We start from the raw sequence: 25,332 nt of genomic DNA on the forward strand, positions 1-25,332 counted from the left end.
TCCATTGCGTGTTACAAAAGTGATTACAGCGATAACAACGTCCTCTTTTGATCAGGCAGAAATTCGTAACAGCGGTTAAGCGAGAATTTTATAATTAGTCCTGGTTCCTGTTGGTTAGATTGCTGCTAGTTTAAAACTGTTAATCGTGTGTAAGATCCTCCAAAGTTTGACTAAAAAACCGTTGTGTATAACATTAAATCAACTGAGGCCAAAACCTCTTTCATGTGGATGATAAACATCCTGCATTTTAGAATCACCAAATCGATCTATGCCGCGAATTATTTAATTTACATACTCCAGCTAAACTGTTCTATAATGTTGTTGAAGCTTATAACAGATTCTGATTTTTTATTCTTCAAGCTCTGTGTTCAATTTCAAATAAGTCAAATTCTTAAACAATGATTTTCTATGAAATGCAGCATTTATTTTTGATGCCGTTGATTAATTGATTTAGACAATCCAACTTACCTCTTCAATTATTACATAAGGAGATATGGGGAGGGGACTTGCAATTTGTTTATTTTTGCTTCGAAGGAGAACATTTAGGTCAAAGAGTGTGTAAAGAGTCCGTTTACGGACCCTTCATACACTCTTTTTATAGTTAAAACGGACCCTTTATAAACTATTTTTATCGTAAAAACGGACGTTTAATGGAGCTAATGCTTTGTTAATTCCTATTTTTAAAGCTAAACTCTTTGAAAGGATATAATACATGGTTTTACGTTTTTTTTTTTCATCACAAAACCCTTATCTTATTTTCATTTATTCACAAAATTATGTGTAGATTTTTCACAAAAACGGACCTTTTACGAAAAAGTCCGGAATCACCCGTGCAAAGTAATAATAAAATTTAAATTGACTCAAAGATTGCTTTCTAACAGCCTAAATCCATTCTAAAAAAGAATTAGTTATGCATTGTTAGCTTAATGTTAAAAAAAAAATTTCGCGTGAAATCATATGACACTAATCCTTTATTTTTTTTTATTTATTATTATCCCATTTTAAAATTTAAAGTTATCAAGTCTATTCCTATGTGTCAGATGGAGGAAGTACTATTTAACGGTAGTGTGTATACATAAAAACACCAGGCGTCATCATTTCTCTTTGACGCGTCGCTTCTTTGAAAGTTCACTAATCTGTTCGGAATTCAACCTCCCTATTCTTCTTTCAGTGAAATTTTTTACGACCATCCATATTCACCAGATCTAGATCCACCTCATCAGCCATGACAATGTCTTCTCACGGGCTTTTGAACACCGCTGCGTCTTTTTATGCATTTTTCTTTCTCATTTGTTCGGCTAGCAGATGCTGTTTTCCTCCCTTACATTGCTTTTGCTTCAAGAGGCTCTCGTAAATTCTGTCTTTCCCCTTTTTGCAAATTTAACCTCCCTCCCCTTTCAATGTAAATCTTCTGTTCGGAGCCTCTCTACCAAATAGCAGTCATTGTCGCCTCTGAAGCAATCAGGGAGGCCTAGTCATGGTTTGGGCCCTTGCTCTGAATCCCCCTGACAAATTTTACTGTGATTGGAGCTGATTTATTTAAGTTCGTATTCTGTAAGCTTCTACTTTTATAGTAAAAAGGCTTCATTTTTCTAGTTTAACCTCTGTGTCAGAGGATTGAGTCTTTATAGTATGCATTTTAGGCAATTTAATGAAGTTAAATTCTCTCTGCAAAAGCTCATTAAATATCTTTAAGATAGGTATTTTAATTATGCAGCTAGGTAAGATAGAACGCTGTTTGATTTATGCAGATAGGTAAGATAGGTATTTTTGAGAGGTTTCTTAGAAATATTTTAACGAACAAATGTAATTATTGCATAGAAATCGTCCACTGCTCAACTCTATTTTAAAAGTATATATGGTGATTTCAAAAGTTTGTGTCCCTTCTGAATTGATAGGTGAGAAAAAGGGCCAAGTATTCGGTGATATTCCAGAGGACTACCAGGAAGGTAGTCGACATATAAGTTGTGGAAAAGTAATGTGAGCAACTCAATGTTTAAAACAAATCTAGAACGTCTAGAGTTACATAAAGTGATTAAAAGGCATTTATAAGGAAATATGTTTATATTAGGAACAAATCTTCACAGTTGTCTGAATATAACTTATGAAGTGTTAATTCGCTGTTTGATTTATGCCGATTTAAATCTGCTTGATGTGATAGCTTTTGGTAGTATGACATAGAGCAGTGGTTCCTAAGCTTTCTTCAGTTGCGGCACTTTAAAATTGCCTCAGGGAACTTCATGTAATATTTGTCTGTGGTGTAACACACATAGAATGTTACATAAATTAAATGTATGTTTTATACGTGTAAGAGTACGATACTGAAACAATGAAAATATGTGTTAAAATATAAAAATTATAATCGAAACTTATGATTTAGACCCACTAGAGTTTTTCAGTATTGTATGCTGCTGTAAGTATTAATTTTTAAAAAGTAAAAATAGAAATTACCATCCACTCTTGAAGTTATGAATCCATTGGATTCTATGGTGGGTATCAATCAGCTTCGAACGACATTTGCTCTTTGGAACAGCAACTGCAATAGAGCCAGGCTTTTTCATTTCTGTCAGAATGCTAATTTTTTTACAGATATCCAAAAACTCAAATTAATTCAAGGAAAACTGGTTTTAAAGCTGTTAACTGCAGCCATTTTTGTTCACCATTTATTGTAGTGATCTTTTGTAAACAGACAGACTACTTCAGTTAGGGAGTGATGCAATTTAATGAACAATTGTCATTTCCCCCCCCCCTTTCAGTGATAACAGATTAATAAAGGATTACAGAAGATTAAAGAACGAATATTAAACTTGAAGCTAATGAGCATATCGCTGCACCCAATGGTGCTGCGATACACACTGAAGTAGCTACACACATTGGGTTTTTTATTTCCTACCATGGCCTGAATTTTTTACTTAGTTTTGATGACCTACATTTATATTTGTTTTGTAGAACTATCATCATCTAGTATTTCTTTATGAAGAAAAGCATAAGCAACTGGAGACAAGTAGTTTGCTTAGTTTTGATGACCTGCATTTATATTTGTTTTGTAGAACTATCATCATCTAGTATTTCTTTATGAAGAAAAACATAAGCAACTGGAGACAAGTAGTTTGCTTAGTTTTGATGACCTACATTTATATTTGTTTTTTAAAACTATCATCATCTAGTATTTCTTTATGAAGAAAAACATAAGCAACTGGAGACAAGTAGTTTGCTTAGTTTTGATGACCTGCATTTATATTTGCTTTTAAGAACTATTATCATCTGTATTTCTTTATGAAGAAAAACATAAGCAACTGGAGACAAGTATAAATATTTTTCTTCTTGACCTTTCTGATTGTTCTTATTTTACTAATTGACACAGATAAAAATTTGATGGCAAGTTTCGCATATCTTTTCCTTCTTTTTGCCGTCTTAATTTAAATTTTGAGATATCAGCGCTTTTATGTACTCTTATCCGCGAAACCTAGAGAATATTTTTCCTTTCATATTCTTAAAGCGGAAGTTGACTAAGACACATCCGCGCTATGCGCTGGTTTTCTTCTTTCTAATCTTTTTTGCGAGGGGAAAAAAATACTTGAAGTTATCAGTGGTAATCGGCGATCAGCTGAGTTTTAAAGCGACTTTTTCTTTTACCTTCATTTTTCTTTAGGAAAAAAAAAAAGATTTCATCAGTGCACTTAACGCGTGACGTCTCTTTGAAGTACCCTTTTTCTCTTTTTTTTTCTGCCCGAAAACACCCTCTTTTTTTTTCTTTTTTTGCCCGAACAGCAACGACCACTCCCGTGAGGAGGATTCGAAGGTGGATACTCTCTATTCTTTAAAATGTTATTGCCCTATTTTTAGCCTTTTTTTGCACTCTTTTCTGTGACCTCAGTGTGGACTTTTTATCACTTCTTTGCTCTATTGTTAAATATTTCCTAAAATAGTACGTTTCCTTTTATTTTTTTTAAGGGAACTTTGGCCATATTTTATGCTGATTAGAGTCTTTCAAGACTTTTTGTGAAATTGGGAAAGTGAAAATAGGGCTGTGATTTGATGATTTTGTGAAAAATCATAAAAATTTGTGGTCGGTTCAGACTTTTTGTAAAAGGTTGTATTTGAGCAATTAGTGGAAATATCTGAATGTAAAATCAGTGTAGAATCGTTCCTTCGACCAGGACTCGTATTTGTGGAAGGAAAAGAAAAAGAAAAGACTCAAAACTATGTCTTACAAGGAGTTTTAAAATTTTGTAAGACTGGCGCATTTAGCTCTGCTTTTAAAAAAAAAATTTAGTGAAGGATCGATATAAAATATTGTGAAACGAAAGTCTTTTTGTAACTAAATAATTTGTGAAGGGCTCGTTTTTACGATTTATAGATGTGTGAAGGCTCCTCTTACCGACCCAAAATTTTCTTAAGCCGGGCACTGCTGATGTTTAGTGGCAAGCTTAGACTTGATGAAGGTATTTAGTGCTTTGAATTATGCCTCAAAATTTCGGAGTCTAATTCTACATTTTTTATATTAAGGCATGCCTTAAATATTGGGTTGGTAAGTAAGTAATTTCGTTTTTTTAAGTTTGAAATGAAACTAAATTTTTTTCTGTACAAAAAAGATCCTTAATCGGTTAAATATCTCCCATTCTGTCCAATAACTTTTTGGTATCTTCATGATCCCGCACTCTTAAAACTTTGGTCTTCATAAAAAAAATTTTTAAAAAATCCAATGACTTTTTGTCATTTTTTTGGTATCTTCATAATCCCACACTCTTAGAACTTCTGCTCCAATCCAGTACCCCGAGAGGTATAGATTTGTTATGGAGGACTTGGCGACTCGACAGATTTAACGTGCATCAGTCACTTTACCTCATGGGAAGTCTTCGACCTGCGTGGTTCGAACTCTCGGACATGGGCCCATCGTCATACCGACCAGGCTATCCCGGCCCACATGTACTTGTTAAATATAGAATAAATCTAAATTTCTATTTAACAGGGTTTCATCGATTTTTAAACCTCTAATCAAAAATTAATTGCTCCCTTATTTTATCCCGTAAGTCTGAATACACTTTATCACAATTTTCATAGCAAAAATATCTTCCAAGTTTTGTAAATAAAAATATCTTATTTGGGATTTGCTTCGAATACTAAATAAATATTATGTATTCATTATAAGGTACTTAAAACACGTATTTGTTTTAATACAGAATAAATCTAAATTTCCATTAAACAGGATTTTATCGATTTTCTAACCCCGAATCAAAAATTAATTCTCCCACTTTTTTTTTTATCCCGTAAGTCGGAATACGCTTAATCAGCTGTTTCAAACCCAATAGAAGGAGGGGTGGAGTATAAAATTCCTAGAGGGTGATTGAAATCGATAAGTTTAAAAAGTATCAAAAAGAATGCCTCTGAAATTATCTAGCCTTCCTATTCTTGTTTTTAAGCGTCGGTAAATAAGGAAGTAAGGCGGATATGCCTTTCCATTCCTTCCAGTTTACACGCCTGCGAACTCACTCCCAATCACGCATCCCGAATCAAGAAATAAAAGGAAAGCGCCAGAAAATAGTTCCTCTTCTCTTATCATATCAGCTCGTTAGCATACTTAGCGAGGGCGTACGGCTGTTTAAATGAAAGCCCCGGCACATCCAGCTCGCCCGAGGGTCTCATTTTCGGAAAAGCGTGTTATCTACGTCGAGCCAGGGCATTAGATTCTGAAATGGAAGTGAAGATTGAGAGGGGGTAGGGAGAGAGTCAGGATTCCGAACAATTACGCCCCTGGATCGAGAGAAGATGAAGAATGGCGTGATGGAGCCCCTGCAACATTCCCGTGCTGTAATCTGTGTGACTTGTGCGGGAGCGTAGCTGCTGCGTAAAGACATTGTTTTAATGAAACTGTTGTGTATTTGAAATTCTTCCTGCGGTCTTTATTGTCTGATTTTGTTTCTTGAATAGAATAAAAAGTGTGAAATATTGCTAGTACGTATAGAAATGGGATTTTAAAAGTTTTTCAAGAACCTCGAGCAGGGGTCATTTCAGAGAAAATTTATGTTAATGGACTCTTTCACATTCAAACAATTAATTCTTTTTTTCACAAAGGGGGGGGATTTTTTTCACCAAAGGAAACCGATTTTATGGTATTTTTAGATTCAGGTAAAATAAAAAATCACAAAAATAGGTCCATAATTCCACAAATTAAAAAAAATATGAGTAGATTTTTAAAAAATTCCTTTAACAGTCCTTTCATAAAAAGTCTGGAATACGCTCCGTTGAGCTTATTCCGTCCCAAAATTAGAACCCGATTTTTCCAAATTCACGAAATAATGAGTTGATTTTTCACTATTTCCTTTCACGGATATTTAATAAAAAGTCTAGAATAAGCTCTGTTCCGTCCCAAAAATAGAACCCTATTTTTCCAAATTCTCGAAATAATGAGTATATTTTTCACTATTTCCTTTCACGGATATTTAATAAAAAGTCTGGAATACGCTTCGTTGAGCCTATTCCGTCCCAAAAATAGAACCCTATTTTTCCAAATTCTCGAAATAATGAGTATATTTTCCACTTTTTCCTTTCACGGATATTTAATCAAAAGTCTGGAATACGCTTCGTTGAGTCTATTCCGTCCCAAAAATAGAACCCTATTTTTCCAAATTCACGAAATAATGAGTATATTTTTCACTATTTCCTTTCACGGATATTTAATAAAAGGTCTGGAATAAGCTCTGTTGACGCCATGCTTCTATTCTTATTACAAACTTGTTAAATTCATAAAACGTTTATTATAGAGTATGAAACTAAACAATTATTATAGCGTATGAGAGTATGAAAAGAACTGGCTTTGAATTTGAAGTAAGTTATTCAGTCAAAAATTGATACGTAGTTCTAATACTTTTTTTTTTTTTTTTTTTTTTTTTTTTTTTTTTTTTTTTTTTNTTTTTTTTTTTTTGCAACTGATAATTTTTCCTCAAATTTAAGAAATTCTTAAAGGGATGCTTTTAAAAAACTTTCTGGACGAACAGAATTGCTGCTGCCGCCATTGCTTAAAGAATTATCGCCAAAGAAACGCGCCGAAAAAAAAAAAGAAAGAAAGAAAGCCTTTTGCTTTTAAAACAATTATCGACACAAGTGGCTGTTCGGCTAATAAAAGCAGAAGATAGAACTTTAAGCTGTTGACGTATATTTCATTTTTGAATCAAAGTAATCGGAAGATAGAACCTTATCATACACTGCTTATGGCCTACATTTCATTTTTGGAGCATTGAAATAATCGATTTGATTTAACTTTAATCAGCTTAGCTGAAAGTATAATGGTATTAGAATGATTTCGATTTAAATTATCGTGTTTCAAGATGAATAGTCTTGTTTCATTCGCTCGTGTTTGTCAATTTTACGATACCATGTTATCGTGGTAATATCATTTTATGATATTCAATTATAACAATGACATGATTTTTATATTGTATAAAATTTGTTATCCTAGAGGTTTCTTGCTAGCAATATATTCTTTCTAAGAAGATCTGTTACGAGTCAACTGGTGCTTTTCGACAAAGCATAACAATTGTACCTCGTTATTTTTTGTACTCACATTCAGACGTGTATAATATACGTGTATATTTTGAGTCATTCGATTTACTATGTTATTAATGTGTGATGAGAATTAATTCTGTCTTATATATCAAACGGCACAAGATTTTTTTCGTTTGAAAATAATTGTGTGTTCTCCAATTTTGATCCATGTCTTCTCTATTTTACTTTCTATGATTTAATTAAATCACGATTTCCGTAAATCGCCACCTATTTGTGGCTCCAGTAAACCCTAGAATGTTTTGTTTGTCGATTTTTCATCAACCCACTGTACGATTGAATGATTTGGATGTTTTCATCTCTTTTGTCGCCTGGTTTATTATTTCCATAACTTTGAACTATGTGATAATTATCCCGTCACATGGGAAATCTATATCTGGAGATTTCTGTATCTTCAGTTATACTCCACTTCTTGATGTGATTTATTATCAGGAATCGTTTAATATTTTGGTAAACCTTATTGGCGATAGACTTAATATTTAGTATAATTGATATCTGATTCAGGGAAACTTTACACCGAAACTAAGCGAAAGCTTTATAAAGATGATCTAAGATCATTATAAAGGTGACCTCTTTTTACAGACAATTTAAAATGCTAGTACATTCACAACTATTATTCTAGTTGCAGAGCTAGCACAGTGGCAGTACAAATTTTGATAATATTGTATTAGCTGCCAAAATTGTTTAATTTTTTTATGCTTTTTGCCATCAAACTAGATTCATGCGTTTTTTTTTAAATTTAGTTAGCCTTCTATTTTAGTTCAGTAAGAATTTTCTCATTCTATTATTTTTTTTACATCGTACATTGAGAGCCAGTGGTATTTTAGAAGTTACTCACGTTGTTCCCAGTTAATGTAAGAACAGACAGCGAAATGGTTATGTCATCATTAATACTAGTCATTAATTCTGTGTTTTGTGGTCATTTCAGACATGGATGACTCCTTGCACTGTGATGGCAGCTCCGCTCCTTCAGACCGAGCGAGCAGCACCTTGGATACCATCACGGATACGACGGAGGGCCGTTGTAGTGCCATCGGCGGCCAGCCAAGCCCCAACCTGCTCGACTCTGCTCTGCCTAGCGACAGTGACCACAACTTTGACCACCACAGCTCCGAAGAGGAGCTAGAAGTGATAAACTGCAGCACAAGCGGAGGGCCTAGCAAGTACCCGGAGAAGCGGAAGTGGTCGCAGGCCAACAACAGACTTAGTCTCGGATCCGGGTCCGGCTCGGACGAGGAGGTTCGGGACCTAATGTGTGTCTCGGCACCCGTCGAGTTCCGTTCCTCTCCGCCGGCCAACGTCCCCAAGCCCAGCCGGTCGCTTTCGCCTCCACCTAAGCTATTCCACGCCTCGACGACGATCCCACCACATGAGCTGTGCTCCGTCTCGCCTAGGAAGAGACATAGGCGCACACTCCTGGCTGCCTCGGCGGCCACCTCTACTAGTACAAATCTTGTCGACCATCGACCGTCTCTAGACTTCGAAAAAATGCAGCAGGTAGGTCGACTTCTTTCTTCGCCCATAATACCTATTCTAATATGCTGTTACTACCTCTTCCTTAGAGCAGAACAGTTAGATAACTAACATCATTCGTGAATTATGAAGCAGACGTGAATGTTCCGATGACTAATAGGCAACTATCCCGTTACTTCAGCATACCGTCCGAGGTAGGACGTAAAACATTTTTGAAAGTAATCAAAAAAGCATTTAAAATAACATGTCAATATTCGACATAAGTTTACTGGACCTCTGGCCGGGCAAGATTGACTCAGCCCTTCATCCCTTCAGTGGGTCGATAAAATGAGTACCACTCAACCTGAACAACTGCTCGTGCACCCCAGAGCCCAAAGGTCAAGAAAACTGAGATGGGCACAGTAGGCCTTGGCCCTCTGGGCTGTCACACCACTGAATTTAGTTTAGTTATTGAACTTTAAGGACAAAATATTCTACATAAACTTATGTTTATCTTTTCGTTACGAGAATAAATTTTTTTCCTCCAATAATTTTCTTAATTGATTTTTCAGAAGGATAAAGCTGCTGCACAATAATTGTCTTATTAACTTTTAAAATGTTTTGTATTTCCAAATATAACTTTCATTTGATCAGTATATAAGTTGTTATTCATCAGGCTATCGCAATACCCCAGAATGGAATGTCTCAAATGTAATGCTGCTTCCCTACAATAAGAAGCGCCCTCTATTAATAAAAATCGAAGTTACTTGCTAAAGTTAGTCAACAACTCTGTTCTCTGTTCATAATAAGTGTCAAACCACCTAATTGACGTTATTTGAGATATCAATATCTTTTTTTGATCAAAACAGTTTTTCATTACTCTTAATTGAACGTTGATAAAACAAGTTTAAGCTATGTTATTTTTACACAAGACCGATTTAGAAGCTTTCACTTATGGGTTCAATTTTTGCTTGGTACTACATTTTAAATGAACACAAGTTTTGTGGCGGTAATTGTGCGTTGGACAGCGGCCGAAATTTAATTATACGATTTGAAAATCTAAGCAAATGGAGGAACTAAAAAAAGTGGGAACTGCTTAGGCTAAACTTATAAATACTATTTTAGGTCATGCAGCAAGAATGATTGACAAATTTTACAAACTAATAAATTGTCTGTGAATTAGATTTCTTCTGAATCGTGGCACTAGATTTCTAGTAATTCGCGGAAACTTCGAGCTGTTACACATAATTCAAGGTAACAAAAGTCAAGACTTGGTGGTGCTACAATCTTAACTTACTTTAATTTCACATTTGTTTTACATACTATTTAAATGGGATTTTAACCCTAAGAGTTAGAATCCTGGAAGAAGATCGTGGAAGAAGAAAAAATTGTAGTCACTAAGTTCCATTTTCTGTTTAATATTAGTATTGAAATTTCTAACTAAAAAACCTATTATAATTAGTATGCCCGTTAGACAATTGGTTTCAGGTTCGATTCGCTTAAATTTCAAATAAAAGAGAATGTATATCGTTAATTATGCTAATTAGTTCTTCATAGTCAATTAGTTCTGATGAACATTCACAGCTGCTTCATCAACTTATATTATGTCCTCCTCTACGCCATTTTCAGTTTTTCACCTGAATTCATTAAATCATTTAATTCATTATTAATAATAAATTTCATGTGGAAATGACTAATTATAAACTATTGCATGTTGTATTAATATATTAATTCATTTAATGAAGCTGAAAGTCGAATTAAGATTTGGCTAAAAATGCTAATTATTTGCATCTTAATAACACATCTTGAATGCATTTAGTCTAACGCAGCTATGCTTGCAAATTCGATTTTTGATGTAGGAAAGTAAATTTCAAAACCAGGCGTGTTTTCTTGAATAAATTTTGAAAGCATAAAAGGTTTTAGCTCAAAGTAAAATCTCGTGTGAAGTGACGTGATTCCCTCTTAGAATGTGTTCATGCCCAAAGGCGGTTGAATTCAGCACTTTTACAATTAGTTCCCATTTTTTTTTTTTTTTTTTTAAAGAATAGCGAAATTCATAGTTTGAATCTGAAATTTATTCACGCCTTTTGAAATGCATTCATTTCTATGAACCCTCCATTTTCTTTTTCAATGGAAGGTTATGTTTTAGAATTTTACGATTTTCTTCAATCTTATCGAATTGGCAAGCAACTTGATGAGCTGGATTATTAAGTAAAAAACCAAAATATACTTCCAAAGATAATTTATGTATGTCGTTGGTTCATTGAAAAATCTAGTTGTTTGCAAAACGTCAACATCAATTTGCAATGCGCCAGACTAAATAGAAAAGCCTATTCTTTATTAATCAGTCAGACTTCAGACTACAATCAGCCAACTTACCATTAGGTTAATTAGAAAACATGTATTCTAAAACACTTATTAGCGCCTTTTGCTGCAAATTGTGGATGATATATGAATTCTTCGCTCTTTAATATGCCTATAGACTTCTCCAATTAGTCTGGTTCTTTGCAAAAGAGCTGGTTTTTCCAATTCGCCAACGGCATATGCACTTAAATGTATATGGAATATGCTAATTATTAAAAAAATATATAAGTTATTATTATCATAATTAATTAAGAAATTAATAAAAATAAGTGAAGATATTGCTCTAAGTAAATTTAAAAACTTTCTGTACTTCATAACCGAGAAAAGTATGATATGCTTTTTTTTCCCCCTTCCTTCCAGTTTTAATACTTTCTTGTAAACTAACATATTTTAAATTACTTTTTTCTCATATTATGTATTAATTATCCATGAATTTTCGTTTTAATCATCCTCTCGTGAAATTTCAATTTTAAATTTAAAAATAATTTTATGGTAAACTGAACACCGCTTGGCTTTTAATTATTTCTATGATTAATTTAAAAGTAATACTTTGAAATTGCCATTTCTCGCATTCTACTACCCAAATAGCACTGGTTACTGAGTAGGGGACTTGACATTTTTCAAATTTATATACTTATAAAACTTTATAAGTGTTATATGGTTTTGATGCTAATATATTGCATAGAATCTTTATATGCTATTTTTAAGTAGTACAAACCGCAAAGGAGAAATCAGATAAATATGATAACATAATTTTTTGTTCACGAGTCTTACAGTTCACGCAGTCATGCACTCAACGAAGGCTTTACCTATGATTATTTATTAAATTTTCTTTAGGACATGTTGCCAAAGCCGCATGGGGGGCGGGGTTAAGGAGACCTACCTATCTTCCAATAATTTACCAAAACTTCAGAATTTTATCCATTTTAAATGTACAGTACGATTTTTTGACATATTTGAATATAATGCTTTTTGGACTTTGGATTAAACTAGATTGTGCCAAGGGCATAAAAAGTGGGGTAAAATTAATGTAATATTTTTCTAGCTTAAACTATTAAAATAAACAATTTTCTATTAACAATATTAAAATTAACAATATTCTAATTTTTTGAGGAACAAAAAAGATAGTACTCTTTTAAAACTTTGGTATGTCTATGCGGCTCGGTTATATGGTTCTTCTCAATTCAGCTCAGGAAATTTATAAATTTACAATTTTATTATTTAAGGCTTTAACTCAACTCTAGCACAGTGAAACCTCCAGGAAAGACCACCTTTATGTAGCGACCACCACTATTTACGACCACTTTTGAGAGGCAGGGAATTTTTTCCATAGACTTTGTGTTGAAGAAAACCTTTAAGAAAGACCACCAGAACTTCTCCCGGGCAAACCTTTGCACCAAATACGAAAAATTTAAAATAAGGAAACACTAAAAAATATAAAAACAAAAAATATTAGCAAACCATATAAGTAGATTAAAATGTATTCAAAATATTTGTGTGAGGATCTTATTTAGAGCTCTGTTTTTGACGATCTATGAAAGAAATCTATCTCATGTTGCAGTCTGAGGCACTAAAGACGATTTATTTTTAGAGTTGAAAGTTAAATTCGATTTAAAAAAAAGTTTTTTTTTGCAAAAATTAAGCATCTCAAAGAAAAAACCTCATTTTTTTAAAGCTAACTAATTTCTTATGAAGTAAACTTAAATGCAAACTTAAACAAAAAACGTAATTGTTTATTTATTTAAAATAGATCTATCATTCATAATTGGTAAATTTGTTTTTACACATAATTATATCAGTAAGGATCATTTTTATTGACGCTAAGTTTTATACATCGTTCCGATTTTCATGATGCCAACAAAAGTGGCATTTCCACCACAAGAAAATTACTCTGACTAAAATTAAAATCGTTTGCGAAAAACCATGTCCCTGCTTTAACATTTTGAAGTCATTGGAGATAACCCCTAAGAACGACCAACCTCTATTTACGACCGTTTTACTCGTTTGACCATTTGCAGAGAGTGGTCGCTCCTGAGAGGTTTCACTATATTTACAGAATACGTATGTACAGTCCGCAAAAAAAAAAAGATATCACCCTGAATAACTTTCGTTCTAATGATCCGATTTTCACGAACTAAGTGTCAATCTTAATGGTTCCTGGGGGTGACCTCAAATATGCTAATTAATTAGTGCTAACTATTAATTAAGTTACGAAATCAGACACAAAAACGTACTTTCTCTGAATAAACATATATTTTTTTTTACATATTTGGAATCTAGACACTTGAATTAGGGGGGGTAGACAAAATTTTAAAACAATTGGGTCGTAAATTGGGTTGCAATAAAGGTTTATATATTTGGCGATAGTCCAGAAAACCGCCAAAAAAAGTCGCCTGCGCAAATAAATATTTTAAGATAACCCTTTACTGATTCAAAAGAGAAACGCTTAATTTTACTAGGTTGCTAGGCAACCAATTTCTGACTGTAAAAAAATTGAAATAATGTTTTGTGATTGCTCTGAGAGGTTTAATTAATAGTTAATAGAAAACACCTCGAAGTTTCTAGGCAATAGACAATTTTTAAGTTCATTTATGTCCAAAAAGCAAAAAAAATAAATAAATAAATAAAATAAAAAATTATTTTAATCTCTTTTGAAAAGAAAATTTGAATCGATTTATAAGTTTTCAGAATTTAAATACATGAACTTTTTATCTGATATTATTTAGATTATGCTATTTTTGCTATGTTTATTCGAGGATTTCATACTAAAATCAAATTAACATAACTTATAATAGCTATATACAAAATTTTAGGGATAATGATTTTTACAGCTTTAATCGAGTCTTCTAGGCATGAAAGTTTGAAGGAAAAAAAAGTGCATGAAAAATAAAATGTAGATTGTATAGTAATTCTAATGCACATTCACAAGGTTTTCTGTAATTTACGATTTCTTTTTTCTATAACTCAATGAATTGCTGAATGTTTAGTGGCATTTTAAAAACATTGAAATATGTTATGTTTAAGAATAAGATATAGAAATAATATGTTGCATATTGTATGATTCATTGTTTAAAAAATTGCTTCATTTTGCTAGATATTTACGTTACATGGTTTTCTTTGGATAAAGATGATTAGCAAATAGCATCCACATGTTTCGATACATTCTGAAACTTACGTTCGCAAATTCACCATAAAATGTCGCACAGCATATTCTTCAATTACGATAAGCTACATTTACCACCAAATACTGCTACTATGATTATTTTTGTTTTCTTATATATATATATATATCTGATATGATACTCTCTTTTTAAACAGAGCTCGTAAGGCCCTTAAGATACTGAAATGGGGGCACGAAAACTTAAAAGATTTTTTTTCCTAATGCCCGCCTGTGTTAACATCCGTCAATTCAGGCATCTACAGGGCGACAGATATCTGTGTGGCCTAAGGATTCCTAACGAGCATCAAACATTCTCAAAATTAAGTGTTCATTCACTGGAAAATTTAGTGTTTATTCAATTTAAGAACTGTTCCTTCACTTGGTTATCTTACTACTTATTATTTAAACCACCAAAAGCTTAAAACAATATTATGTAAGTTATCTAAATTTTTTTTACATAATTTGCATTTAATAACAAATATGTCGACATGCATTTAATAACAAATACGTCATTTAGCTAAAATTACAAATTTTGAAATTTTTATGATTTTTTTTTAAAGACAAGCTAAGCTTAAGTATTCCTTCACTGGTTAGTTTACCCTATAAGATTTTGAGAAATTTGCGATGTTGTGAGAGATGCTTAAAAATGTTGACTACGTATTTTTATTAATATTTATAAAATATATATTCAAGAAATTGATGAATATTTTATTCCAAATTTATTCATTCGTATGTATATTATTGAAATTTTATCAGTTATTGAGAAAAAAAAAATAAAAAAAAATCACATTAAAGAAGCACAATCTGTTGTATAATCATATTCTATCAGAAGCATGCTTTTATAAAACTCCACATTCTCTGAATAAAATGTATTTTATTCAATAAAATGTTTTATTCAAATTTCTTTACTAAATTGCAAATAGAATTTTAGACGACTAAAGAAGAAACATCGTATTTTATAGCTTAAAAAAATAAAAATGAAAAGATAAGCAAACGATTATTAGCGAAAAAAATATGAATGAAATTTTATGCTAAGCGCGCGAAGTCAAGTTCCTCGCAAGTTTATCACATTTTAATATTAATCGCTCCATTTAATCATTTCTTCATTGTCGCCAAATTATTTTTTTAAAAATAATTAATTTTAATTTTTCTCAGCTTCTAATAAATAAAAACAGTTGAAACTTTAGATTTTTCAATTGAAAAATATGTAGATTAATATGGTATAAAAAAATTCATACCTTATAATTCAAAAATTTTTCATCCTTAATTTAATTAAATAATAAAAAATAATTAACAATTATTAAAAATTATTTTTTTCGTGAAATTATCTTTGGGTAAATGAGTTTTATGACTGGGTGAAATTTTCTTCGAATTGCTTTATTAGTTTTTAAAATATGACTAAAAACGTAAAAAGTGAAATTAACATTAAGGGGTACGAACTTTGGATCGCTCTCCTGACCAAACTATGGGGACCATATTTCCCAGATTGCGGCTACCCCCTATATTTTGAAGGTTAAGAATCCAAATATGTAAGAAAAAATATATGTTTATTCAGAGAAAGTACGTTTTTGTGTCTGATTTCGTAACTTAATTAATAGTTAGCACTAATTAATTAGCATATTTGAGGTCACCCCCAGGAACCATTAAGATTAACACTTAGTTCGTGAAAATCCGATCATTAGAACGAAAATTATTCAGGGTGATATCTTTTTTTTTTTGCCGACTGTACTGATAAAATTTTAGATGTTTCCAAATCAAGTATTGTTTTTATATTTCCTTTCCCGCTGGTTTCATATCGAATATTTCTTTTGCATTTTTATGGGATGTATTCAGCTGTTATAAACTGGTGTATGTTATAGAAATTTAAAGTTAATTCCACGAGTAAAGGCTAAATTTTTACATTACAGTTGCATACAGAATAGCAAAAAGTTGCTATTTTGTAAACTACTTATATGGGGCATAAGTATGAAATTAGCTTTAATCTTTTTTGTAGAGGTCTGTATAATATTTTTTGAAAATCATGCAAAACAGGTATATTACTTGAATGAATATACATTCATTTTATGCAGGGATTCTGAAAAATGTATATTTTGAATAATGGCTTCGTGCTTATACCAAAATAATGAAATAACATTTTAAAAACTATGAATAAATATTTCTCATTGCAATTTTCATATGCTGGATATTTCTTGCCATTTGTAGCTTATATCAACGTTTTTTAAATTATTTTGTTTGTTTGTATCAGGTTGTGTTTTGTAAAATTTTGTTTTAAATGAACCATGTTTTATGAATACGTCTAAACGTTATTCATAAAAATTGTGCTGAATTTTCATACCTACATCACCAAACGTTTAAACATCATGGTAATAGTAATTAAGTTTATGTTTATTACAACAAAATATTAAAAATTGCTAATATCTATTTTCTAGGAAGATTATTTCATTAATTGTTAAGTGAGATGTTATGTTTTAGTTATCCATTTATGAATTGTCTAGATTTGCTGTGATTGTTTAATGAAGCTTAGTTAATTATATTTGTTAATTAGATATGTTATATAAGTTAATTGATAAAACATTTATTCCTGTTAAAATCAATTCTCATAATGATTGTTGCTGATTAGCCTGTCAAGGTATCAGGCCGATTGTTTTTTCATGTACACTATGTCTTTGAAAAGTAAAATATATATCTTAATTGTAAAGTCATACATTTTAAATCTCTGTGTGTATTTAGATATGTCCTTTTAAAAGTGCTGAAATATCATATATTTTGCATAAGTTTATTTTCGTATCGAATTTCAGATGTAAACTAAATGTGAAATAGATTTGATACATATTTCTGGCTTGTACAAATATTTAATTAGTTAACGCTTGTCTAAGTTTGGTGCTACTGGTTAAAGACCATGGCTAAGATGTGAAACTTATTATTTAAAAAAACATTTGTGGTCTTATTTTTCGTGTGCATAAATATCAATAAGAATAGCTGCCACTACGCACAACATCTGTAAATAATGAACTTATGACTTGTGCAAACAGTGCGAAATCTTTTGAATGCGACTTTGTTTCGTGATTTTTTTTTTCTTTGCTTGCAAGAACCTGAGCTCGAATGGTCGTTCAGTGCTCGTTCATGGCTTGTAATAAACCTCTGAGCTGTATCAATGTATTTTATGTTTTAAGAGATGCCAACCGTTATGGAGTTTCCTTAGTTACTACGGAATTTGACCATTGTTTCAATTTTAAAAGTTATTCGGTTTATTGTTAGACATAGCATTACGTCTATATTTTCTTGTAAAAGACATTACAGACCCAGTTTCAATGCTGTATAAAGACTCCATACTAATATCATGAAAACAAAATTTTTGTGGAATTTGTTCAACGTCCAGAAATAAATACAATTGAGATAAAACTACTTGAAAGTGAAGAATATCAAATTCTTTGGATCTTGGGCGTTGCTCTGGGTGTTCATATCTGGGAATTTTGCTCTTTCAGACATGGATTACATCATATTAACCCTTTGACGCAGATGGAACATAGTTGTCCCTTATATTTTTTTGACCCTCTAATTACATGCAAAAATATATTAATTATAGAAAAAGAAATTTAATTGTTACTAAAAAATCTGTTGGATTATCGGAATTATATATGTACTAAAATATAAAAAGAAAAAAAATAGTTTTAATTCATTTTCAAGTATTTAGTAATAAACGATTTTGTATATTAAATGAATTTCAATGATAAATAACTTTTTTTTTTAGATTTAAATAAGTGTAAATTTGAAAAATTGCTTGGAAGTGAATCGTGTTTGGAAGATTTTAGCTCTAACGCTGCAAAGAACACCAAAATTTCGTGCTGTATTTGTGAACCATAAATTATTACAATTCTAACTATAATTATTTTCACCTTTTTTGACCTAAATTAATACAAAATAATGAAAAATATGTTCAATTAACATTCCGCGTCAAAAGGTTAACCAAAAAAAGAAGAAAAAATACTGCGATATTAGTATGGAATCATATCAGTAAATGCATGAAAACTAGCCTGCAGAACATCTGAATTTAATATCTTAAGTATGTTGCTCTCCAGCAAACCTTACATGCAATCAGCCATTTAATATTTTTGACCTGATGTAGGATTTGATTAAATTCATTTAGGCTGAAGTTATCTAGTTAAACATCGTATTTGGGTGTTGACTTTTCGTCAGATTACCTTTTAAGTCGTTCGTTTGACGCAATCTTAAAACATCGATTGCATAATCCTCCACAATTTAACCAAAACTAATTGATATGTTTTATATTTGAATACTTATTTCGATTTAATTATAATTTCTTGCGTTTCTACAACTGGTGATTAAAAAATCGGGTAAATCTTTCACTGAAGCTATGGAAAATACCTTTGAACTGCGGTAAATTGTCTCTTAATGTTGGCATCTCTATTGATTTTAAGCAAAATTTATTTTTTTCAAGAAGAAATAGCTTTTATTATACCAACTTTTTTCTCGATCTCCAGAATCGGCGAAAAAGGACATCACATGGATATGTAACACGGGGAAAGTCGTACATCTTGTGTGAGAATGTTTAGCAACAAATAAATGCCCTGTATAGAGTTTGAAAAGTATGAAAATATAATTTTACTATTTATTAAAAAAACAAAAAAAGTTACCAACCGACAAATGTGATATATTACTCTCTGTTCCTCTTTTTCTCACGAAATAAACTTTTATCACTTTAAATACTGGTTTTCTTTTAATTACATATTCTCTGGCTTATCTTTAGGTGAATAAAAAATTGCACTTCTAACTGTCCTATATTGTATTTGTATTGCATTGCGAACGACTTCTCTAAGTCACTTCTCTACACTTTCTTCTTAACTTCTCTTTAGTTTATTCCAGTTAATATCTTCAATGCCTTTTCTCTCACTTTTTTATTTCTTTTCTTATAACCTTTCTTTGATTTTATTTTTAGCATTATTACAATGTTTTGAAAAATATTTTTTTGTACATGAAATAATCCTAGAAACTTTTTCACGATCCAAAGTATAACACTTCAAAAGGATAAAATTTTAATTTAATTAGTTAATTTTTTTACAATTATGTAAAATTAACTCAAGAATGCAAAAGTATTAATATAAGTTTAACATTTAAAGATTGGAATCGAATTAATTAATCAATAAAAATATTTTTTTAAATTTTTTTTAAAAGTAGTCTAAAGAATCTATTTTGATTTAAACTATATTTTTGAAATCTAATTAATTATATAAAAAAGTGTAAGATCCCATTTTGATTTAAACTATATTCACTCTGTAGTTAATTTAAATGCTTCATAATAACAGCTAATTTAAGAATTCTATATAAAAAGCACAAAAAAAAAATTTAGTTATTCATAATTAAGAAAATATTCTGTTACATAAATTTGAAATAAAAGCTATCTTTGAAAAAAAATTCGTTTCATTTAATAGGATTATTTCATGTTCTATTTTTAAAAGAACTTTCAGAATACTCATTTTCATTGAAAAGTTCTGAATATAACTTGTTTAAACGTTTATAAATCTGAAATTAGATAGTTATGAGCGAACTTGAACAATAACTAGTAACTGATTTGAAAAATTATAAGAACAGTTTATATGAGTGAGGTTTTTCCTTGTTAAGGATTTTGTTTATATTATTATTTTCAATTTTCTTAGCTAGAAATGGAATTTATAATTCTTTTGGCAACCTGCCAGTTTTTAAAAACTTTAAAAAAAAGTCATTTTAGCAAATTGCCAGACTAACAAAAGTTATTCTATACTAGTTAAAGATTTGAAATCGCAAACCTAGTTCATTTCATTTATTTTAAATCTAGCAATTGTTCAGAACTATTCAATGTTAGACACATGCGAAAATATTTTAGTTTAATAGTTTCTATTTGAAATTAATTTTGTTTTTTTCCTTTTATTTTTTCCTATAGGTGTTTATCCACAAGTAATTTTTACGGACTATGCGTTGAAGAATTATTTCTGGAATAAACTAAAAGATGAGTGATATTCGTAGAAGAGATCAACTCTCTCTCTCTGGTCTTGTATATTTATAATCTTAGCTACGCCATTTGTCCGAAGCCTAAGAAGACGTTTATATGTGTTCATAGTGTATTTATTGATAACCTGTGAAAAAGAAAAAAACATGTATATTATAGGATATTAAAATAATTGACGTTCTAGTTTTCAGTATCTTTTCTTTATCACTTGTATGCCACCAATTAATAATTAGTTATACTTACCGAGTTATAGTAATTTATGTTTGTATTTGTATAGTAAGAATGTGTTATAATATCTGCTACTATCAGGTTGCCCAAAATATGTTGCCTACATCACAAATCACGTTTAAAAATTAGCTGTAGATGAAAATTAAAAGTGGTTAGCCTTTCTTTCGTAAATCGCAGAATAAGAGTTTTTGAAATATGTTGATAGAATAAATACATAAAAGTTGATAAATATTACAATTATGTCCCATTTTTCAAGTCAAGATCTGAATCTCAAGCTTTTAGATGCTATGTATCAGGATTGGCATTACATATACAAATTTTTGATGCCATATTGCGCTCTTTTACCAGTAATCGTTCAATAATTATTCAGTTACAAATAGCAACCAATAGGAATACGTTTCCATTGGAATGTAAATATGGATCGTCCAATTAGAATGGGGCAAACTATACTTGATTTATTTCACTCAGTGATATAGTTCAGCAGATTGCCTGGACATTTCTATAAACCAAAAGATTTATAAAACTTAATTATAAAAAAAAAAATTTAACCTAGATTTTTGGATCGGACAAAAAAATCGCCTTATGAATGTATTGTATTTTAGAATGAATCCTTATATTAATTTTTGTAATACTGTTGGTTTGTTGTTACTTCTTCAATGGCGACACTTTTCACCCAAGTCTCGAATTCGGTATATCTGAAGTTTAAACTAAAATGTTACAACAAAAACAATGATGACATTTATTAAAAGATATCTTCATGAATTTTCAGTGAGTTTTGATTTATGGAATCTAACTTTAAACATGAGTTCTAATTTTAAAGAAGTTTGTTGTGAGTTACCTCAGATTCATTTTAAACAAATCCTTTTTTCCTGCGATTGTTATAATTTATTATAATAGCAAAAACTTACAAATTTAGAAATAGCTTTTTTGAGAAATTAAATTTCCCCCATTTACTAATGGTCAAGCTGTGGCGTACAAGTGATATATACTGCAGAGTCCTATTATAATTACATAAATTAGACCACTAGAATTACGGGAACTACTAAAAAGTTAGGTTAATAATTAATAAATTACAACCTAAGACTTAATTTGTCTCAAAACCTTAGACAAGCTGTTTCATTTTTAAATTTAAAGAATTTAATGTATTTTATAATTCGATTATTTCATGCCGGCAAATTGCTCGCAATTTCTATTTAGCCATAAGTTTCAACTTCGACAAGTAGAAGGCGTAGTATCTAGATTCGCGGCACTTTTGTTTTTGGATTATTATTTCGAAACTGCTGATTTTAGATTCAACTAAATCAGTACAAAGTGGTTACATTTTTCCCTACAATTTTTTTCCCTTTCATCATTCGATACAAGATGAATAAACATTTTTGCCGTTGGAGTATTCTTTCAATTTAAGAAGTTCGGCATATTGTCCAGTTAACTTATTAAAGTTGCGTTTTTTTTTTCTCAGTAGAGTTACGTAGTATTTTGGCCCAGTTGGCATTATTTTGAAAATTCAGGAACATTTTTATATAACGTGTGAACGACTATCTTAGTGAATCGAACTTGCTCTTATTTTTAGAACTTTAGATTTTTCCACTAAAATTTCCGAACTGTAATTAAAGGAAAACAATATTTGAAAAACAATTTATTTTTTTAATTGTGAAGCAACTATTGAAACAGTTTAAAAACCATTTAAATTCTGGACTCTGCAGTATAAAATCCTCTATCATCTGAAAGATCTTCAAGTTGCACACTTTAATTTAAAAAAAAAAAAAAATAGCTAGTGCATTGCAATAAAAAATGGAAGTTCATGCATTGCAAAAAATGCTTTCAAAGTAAGTTGTTTACACGTGACTAAGTTAAGTTTTTTAATAAAAAAAAGGAGTCTGATTGCAAATTTTATGATTTGTTAGTTATCATAACAAAAATATCTTAATATTTTCTAAGTTGAACATTTTTTTTTTAATTACTTAAGTCGCTAGTACAGTAGAATAATAACAAATGCAAATTAGTTTTGTCTGACCATAATTTTTTATAAGTCTTTGCCTTATTACTTAGAATTGCAGCTTTTAACCAGTTCGTTATTTACGTGACATTAATATGAAAATAAACCCGAAAAAAAATATTTTTAACCATGCTCACGTTCATCTACTGAAACATTTAAAGGGGTCACTACATTAAAATGTATAAATACATGTATTGTTAAATCACTGAAACACATTTTGTAACAAAACTTACCCTGAATCATTAGAATATTCTTACATATATTAACTAGGCTTATTCTTTGAGAATCCTTGTTAAAATTTCAATCTGCAGAAATAACTCCTGACTAATCTTCTATATAATAACCGATGCTCTAACACATTGCCCTGTAAAATAAGTCAATTATTTAAAAGCATAATAGTGAAGTAATATTAGAAATAAATAAAAAAATTTCAATTATTATTTAAAATCACATTATTTGCCCAATGAGAAAGAAACTAAAATTTGAGTAACGGAATTAAATCCTATTGATGTTGCAAATGCGTGAATTTTGGAAATCTACAAACACTTATAAAAACACAGGCTCATTTATCTGAACTTAGAATCTACAATTTATCTGATCTTACAATTCAATGATTTTCTGAGAAATAACATAGGTTTAGCTACACAACAAGTCCACTGCACATGTGAAATAGTATCCTGAAAAATAATTCCATTATACGAAAGTGTGCCATTTATAAGGTTCTTGGAACGTAGAAAAAAAATAATTTAAAATCTTATCTAAAAAATGGAATATAATGACCGAAATCAAAACATATCTAGTAGAATGATTTGAACATGAAATCGAATTATCTCCTGAGGGTTAAGCTACATAACAAATTTATCGCAAATATAAAATAGTATCCTTTAAAATTATTACATTATATTATGATTTTTAGTACGTAAAAGAATAAAAATAATTTAAAATCTTATCTTAAAAATCAATAAAATTACTCATATCAAACGTTTAATAGACTAATATGAACTTAGGAATTCAATTTTTGCCTGAAGGTTTAGCTATACAAATTCATTGCACAGATAAAATAGTGTCCTGCCAAATAACTCCGTTACATTAAAGTGCCTGTTTTAAGGATTTATAGAGCGTAGAAAATAATTTATTATATTATCTAAAAAATAGATAAAATAGCCGATACCAAAATAAATCCAGGTGACTAATTTGTACTTAGAATCTAATTATTTACGAAGGGCTTAAACACTCCATATCCATTGCGCAAAAAAAAATAGTATCTTTTAAATAGTGTACCAGTTGGAACATAACGAAAAATATAATTTAAAAATCAATAAAATGAGCTATAATAGAACATCTAATAGACAAATTTGAATTAAAATCCTGTTATTTTTGGAGGGGGGGGGGCTTAGCTTGACACAAATTCTTTACATATACAAAATAGTACCTTGTAAAATTATTCCTATATATAAGAGTGTCGGTTACAAGATTTATAAAATGCAGAAAATAAATATCCCAAAAATCGATAAAATATCTGATATCAAGAATTCTTTAAGACTAATTTGAACTCAAAATCCAATTATTTATTTAGGGTTTAGCTAACACATAATTCATTGTACATATAAAATAGTATGCCAGTAATAAGATTTAAGGGAACGTAACAAAAAACATAATTTAAAATCGATAAAATGACCCATCCCAAAATATATCTAGTAGACTAATTTGAACTTAAAATCCAATAATATGTGTTAATTAAATACAAAGTACAAATGAAATAGAATCCGGCAAAATAAGCTCATTATGTATAGGTGTGCTAATTCTAGTTGTATAAATATGAAGTGGAAAAATTCTGATTAATTATTTAAAAATCTTTAAATACGTTCGGAAGAAACAAGCATTCAAAATAGCGAACTATGTACAGCAAAATATCCTGAAAAATTCGGATTAATTATTTAAAATCGAATTTTATAAATCTTTAAATACGTACGGAAGAAACAAGCATTCAAAAAGCAAAATAGCGTAATATGTACAGCAAAATATCCTAAAAAATCCTATTATCTGATTAATTATTTAAAATCTAATTTTAAAAATCTTTAAATACGTACGGAAGAAGCAAGCATTCAAAAAGCAAAATAGCGTACAATGCACAGCAAAATATCCTAAAAATTCCTATTATCTGATTAATTATTTAAAATCTAATTTTAGAAATGCGTACGGATGAAACAAGCATTCAAAAAGCAAAATAGCGTAAAAAATCCTATTATCTGATTAATTACGAAAAATTCTGATTAATTATTTAAAATCTAATTTTAAAAATCTTTAAATACGTACGGAAGAAAGCATTCAAAAAGCAAAATAACGTACTATATACAGCAAAATATCCTAAAAAATCCTATTATCAAATGTATGGTTATTAATATTCTTTCAGACAATCAAGTCATTATTTGACTACCACCATAACAATTGCCTTCTTTTCATTTGACCTAATTTATTCCTTAAATTATGATAGCAAAACATTCCACTTGCACAACTCTTCGTGATAAACCATTTAAAAGTGATTTTTTTTACTAGTTTTTGTCC

General features: G+C 30.4%; 1 protein-coding gene across 10 annotated transcripts in view; it reads left to right on the forward strand.

The window, feature by feature from the left end:
- The window catches only part of LOC107451797 (uncharacterized), a 314,002-nt gene that overhangs the window by 46,372 nt on the left and 242,298 nt on the right, over nucleotides 1-25,332 (forward strand). For 4 of the 10 annotated variants that reach the window (XM_016068013.3, XM_016068014.2, XM_071182271.1 and 1 more), the window contains 3 exons: nucleotides 8,492-9,060; nucleotides 19,042-19,146; nucleotides 20,478-20,726. In XM_016068013.3, coding sequence (XP_015923499.1) covers nucleotides 8,492-9,060; nucleotides 19,042-19,113 — 641 coding nt within the window. In that variant the 3' untranslated portion in view covers nucleotides 19,114-19,146; nucleotides 20,478-20,726. Of the gene's footprint in view, nucleotides 1-8,491; nucleotides 9,061-19,041; nucleotides 19,147-20,477; nucleotides 20,727-25,332 lie in introns of those variants that run through there. The other 6 variants (XM_016068015.3, XM_071182275.1, XM_071182273.1 and 3 more) reach the window with 2 other exon arrangements.

Source organism: Parasteatoda tepidariorum, chromosome 6 (genome assembly GCF_043381705.1).
Source record: "Parasteatoda tepidariorum isolate YZ-2023 chromosome 6, CAS_Ptep_4.0, whole genome shotgun sequence".
Classification (NCBI taxonomy): Eukaryota; Metazoa; Arthropoda; class Arachnida; order Araneae; family Theridiidae; genus Parasteatoda; species Parasteatoda tepidariorum.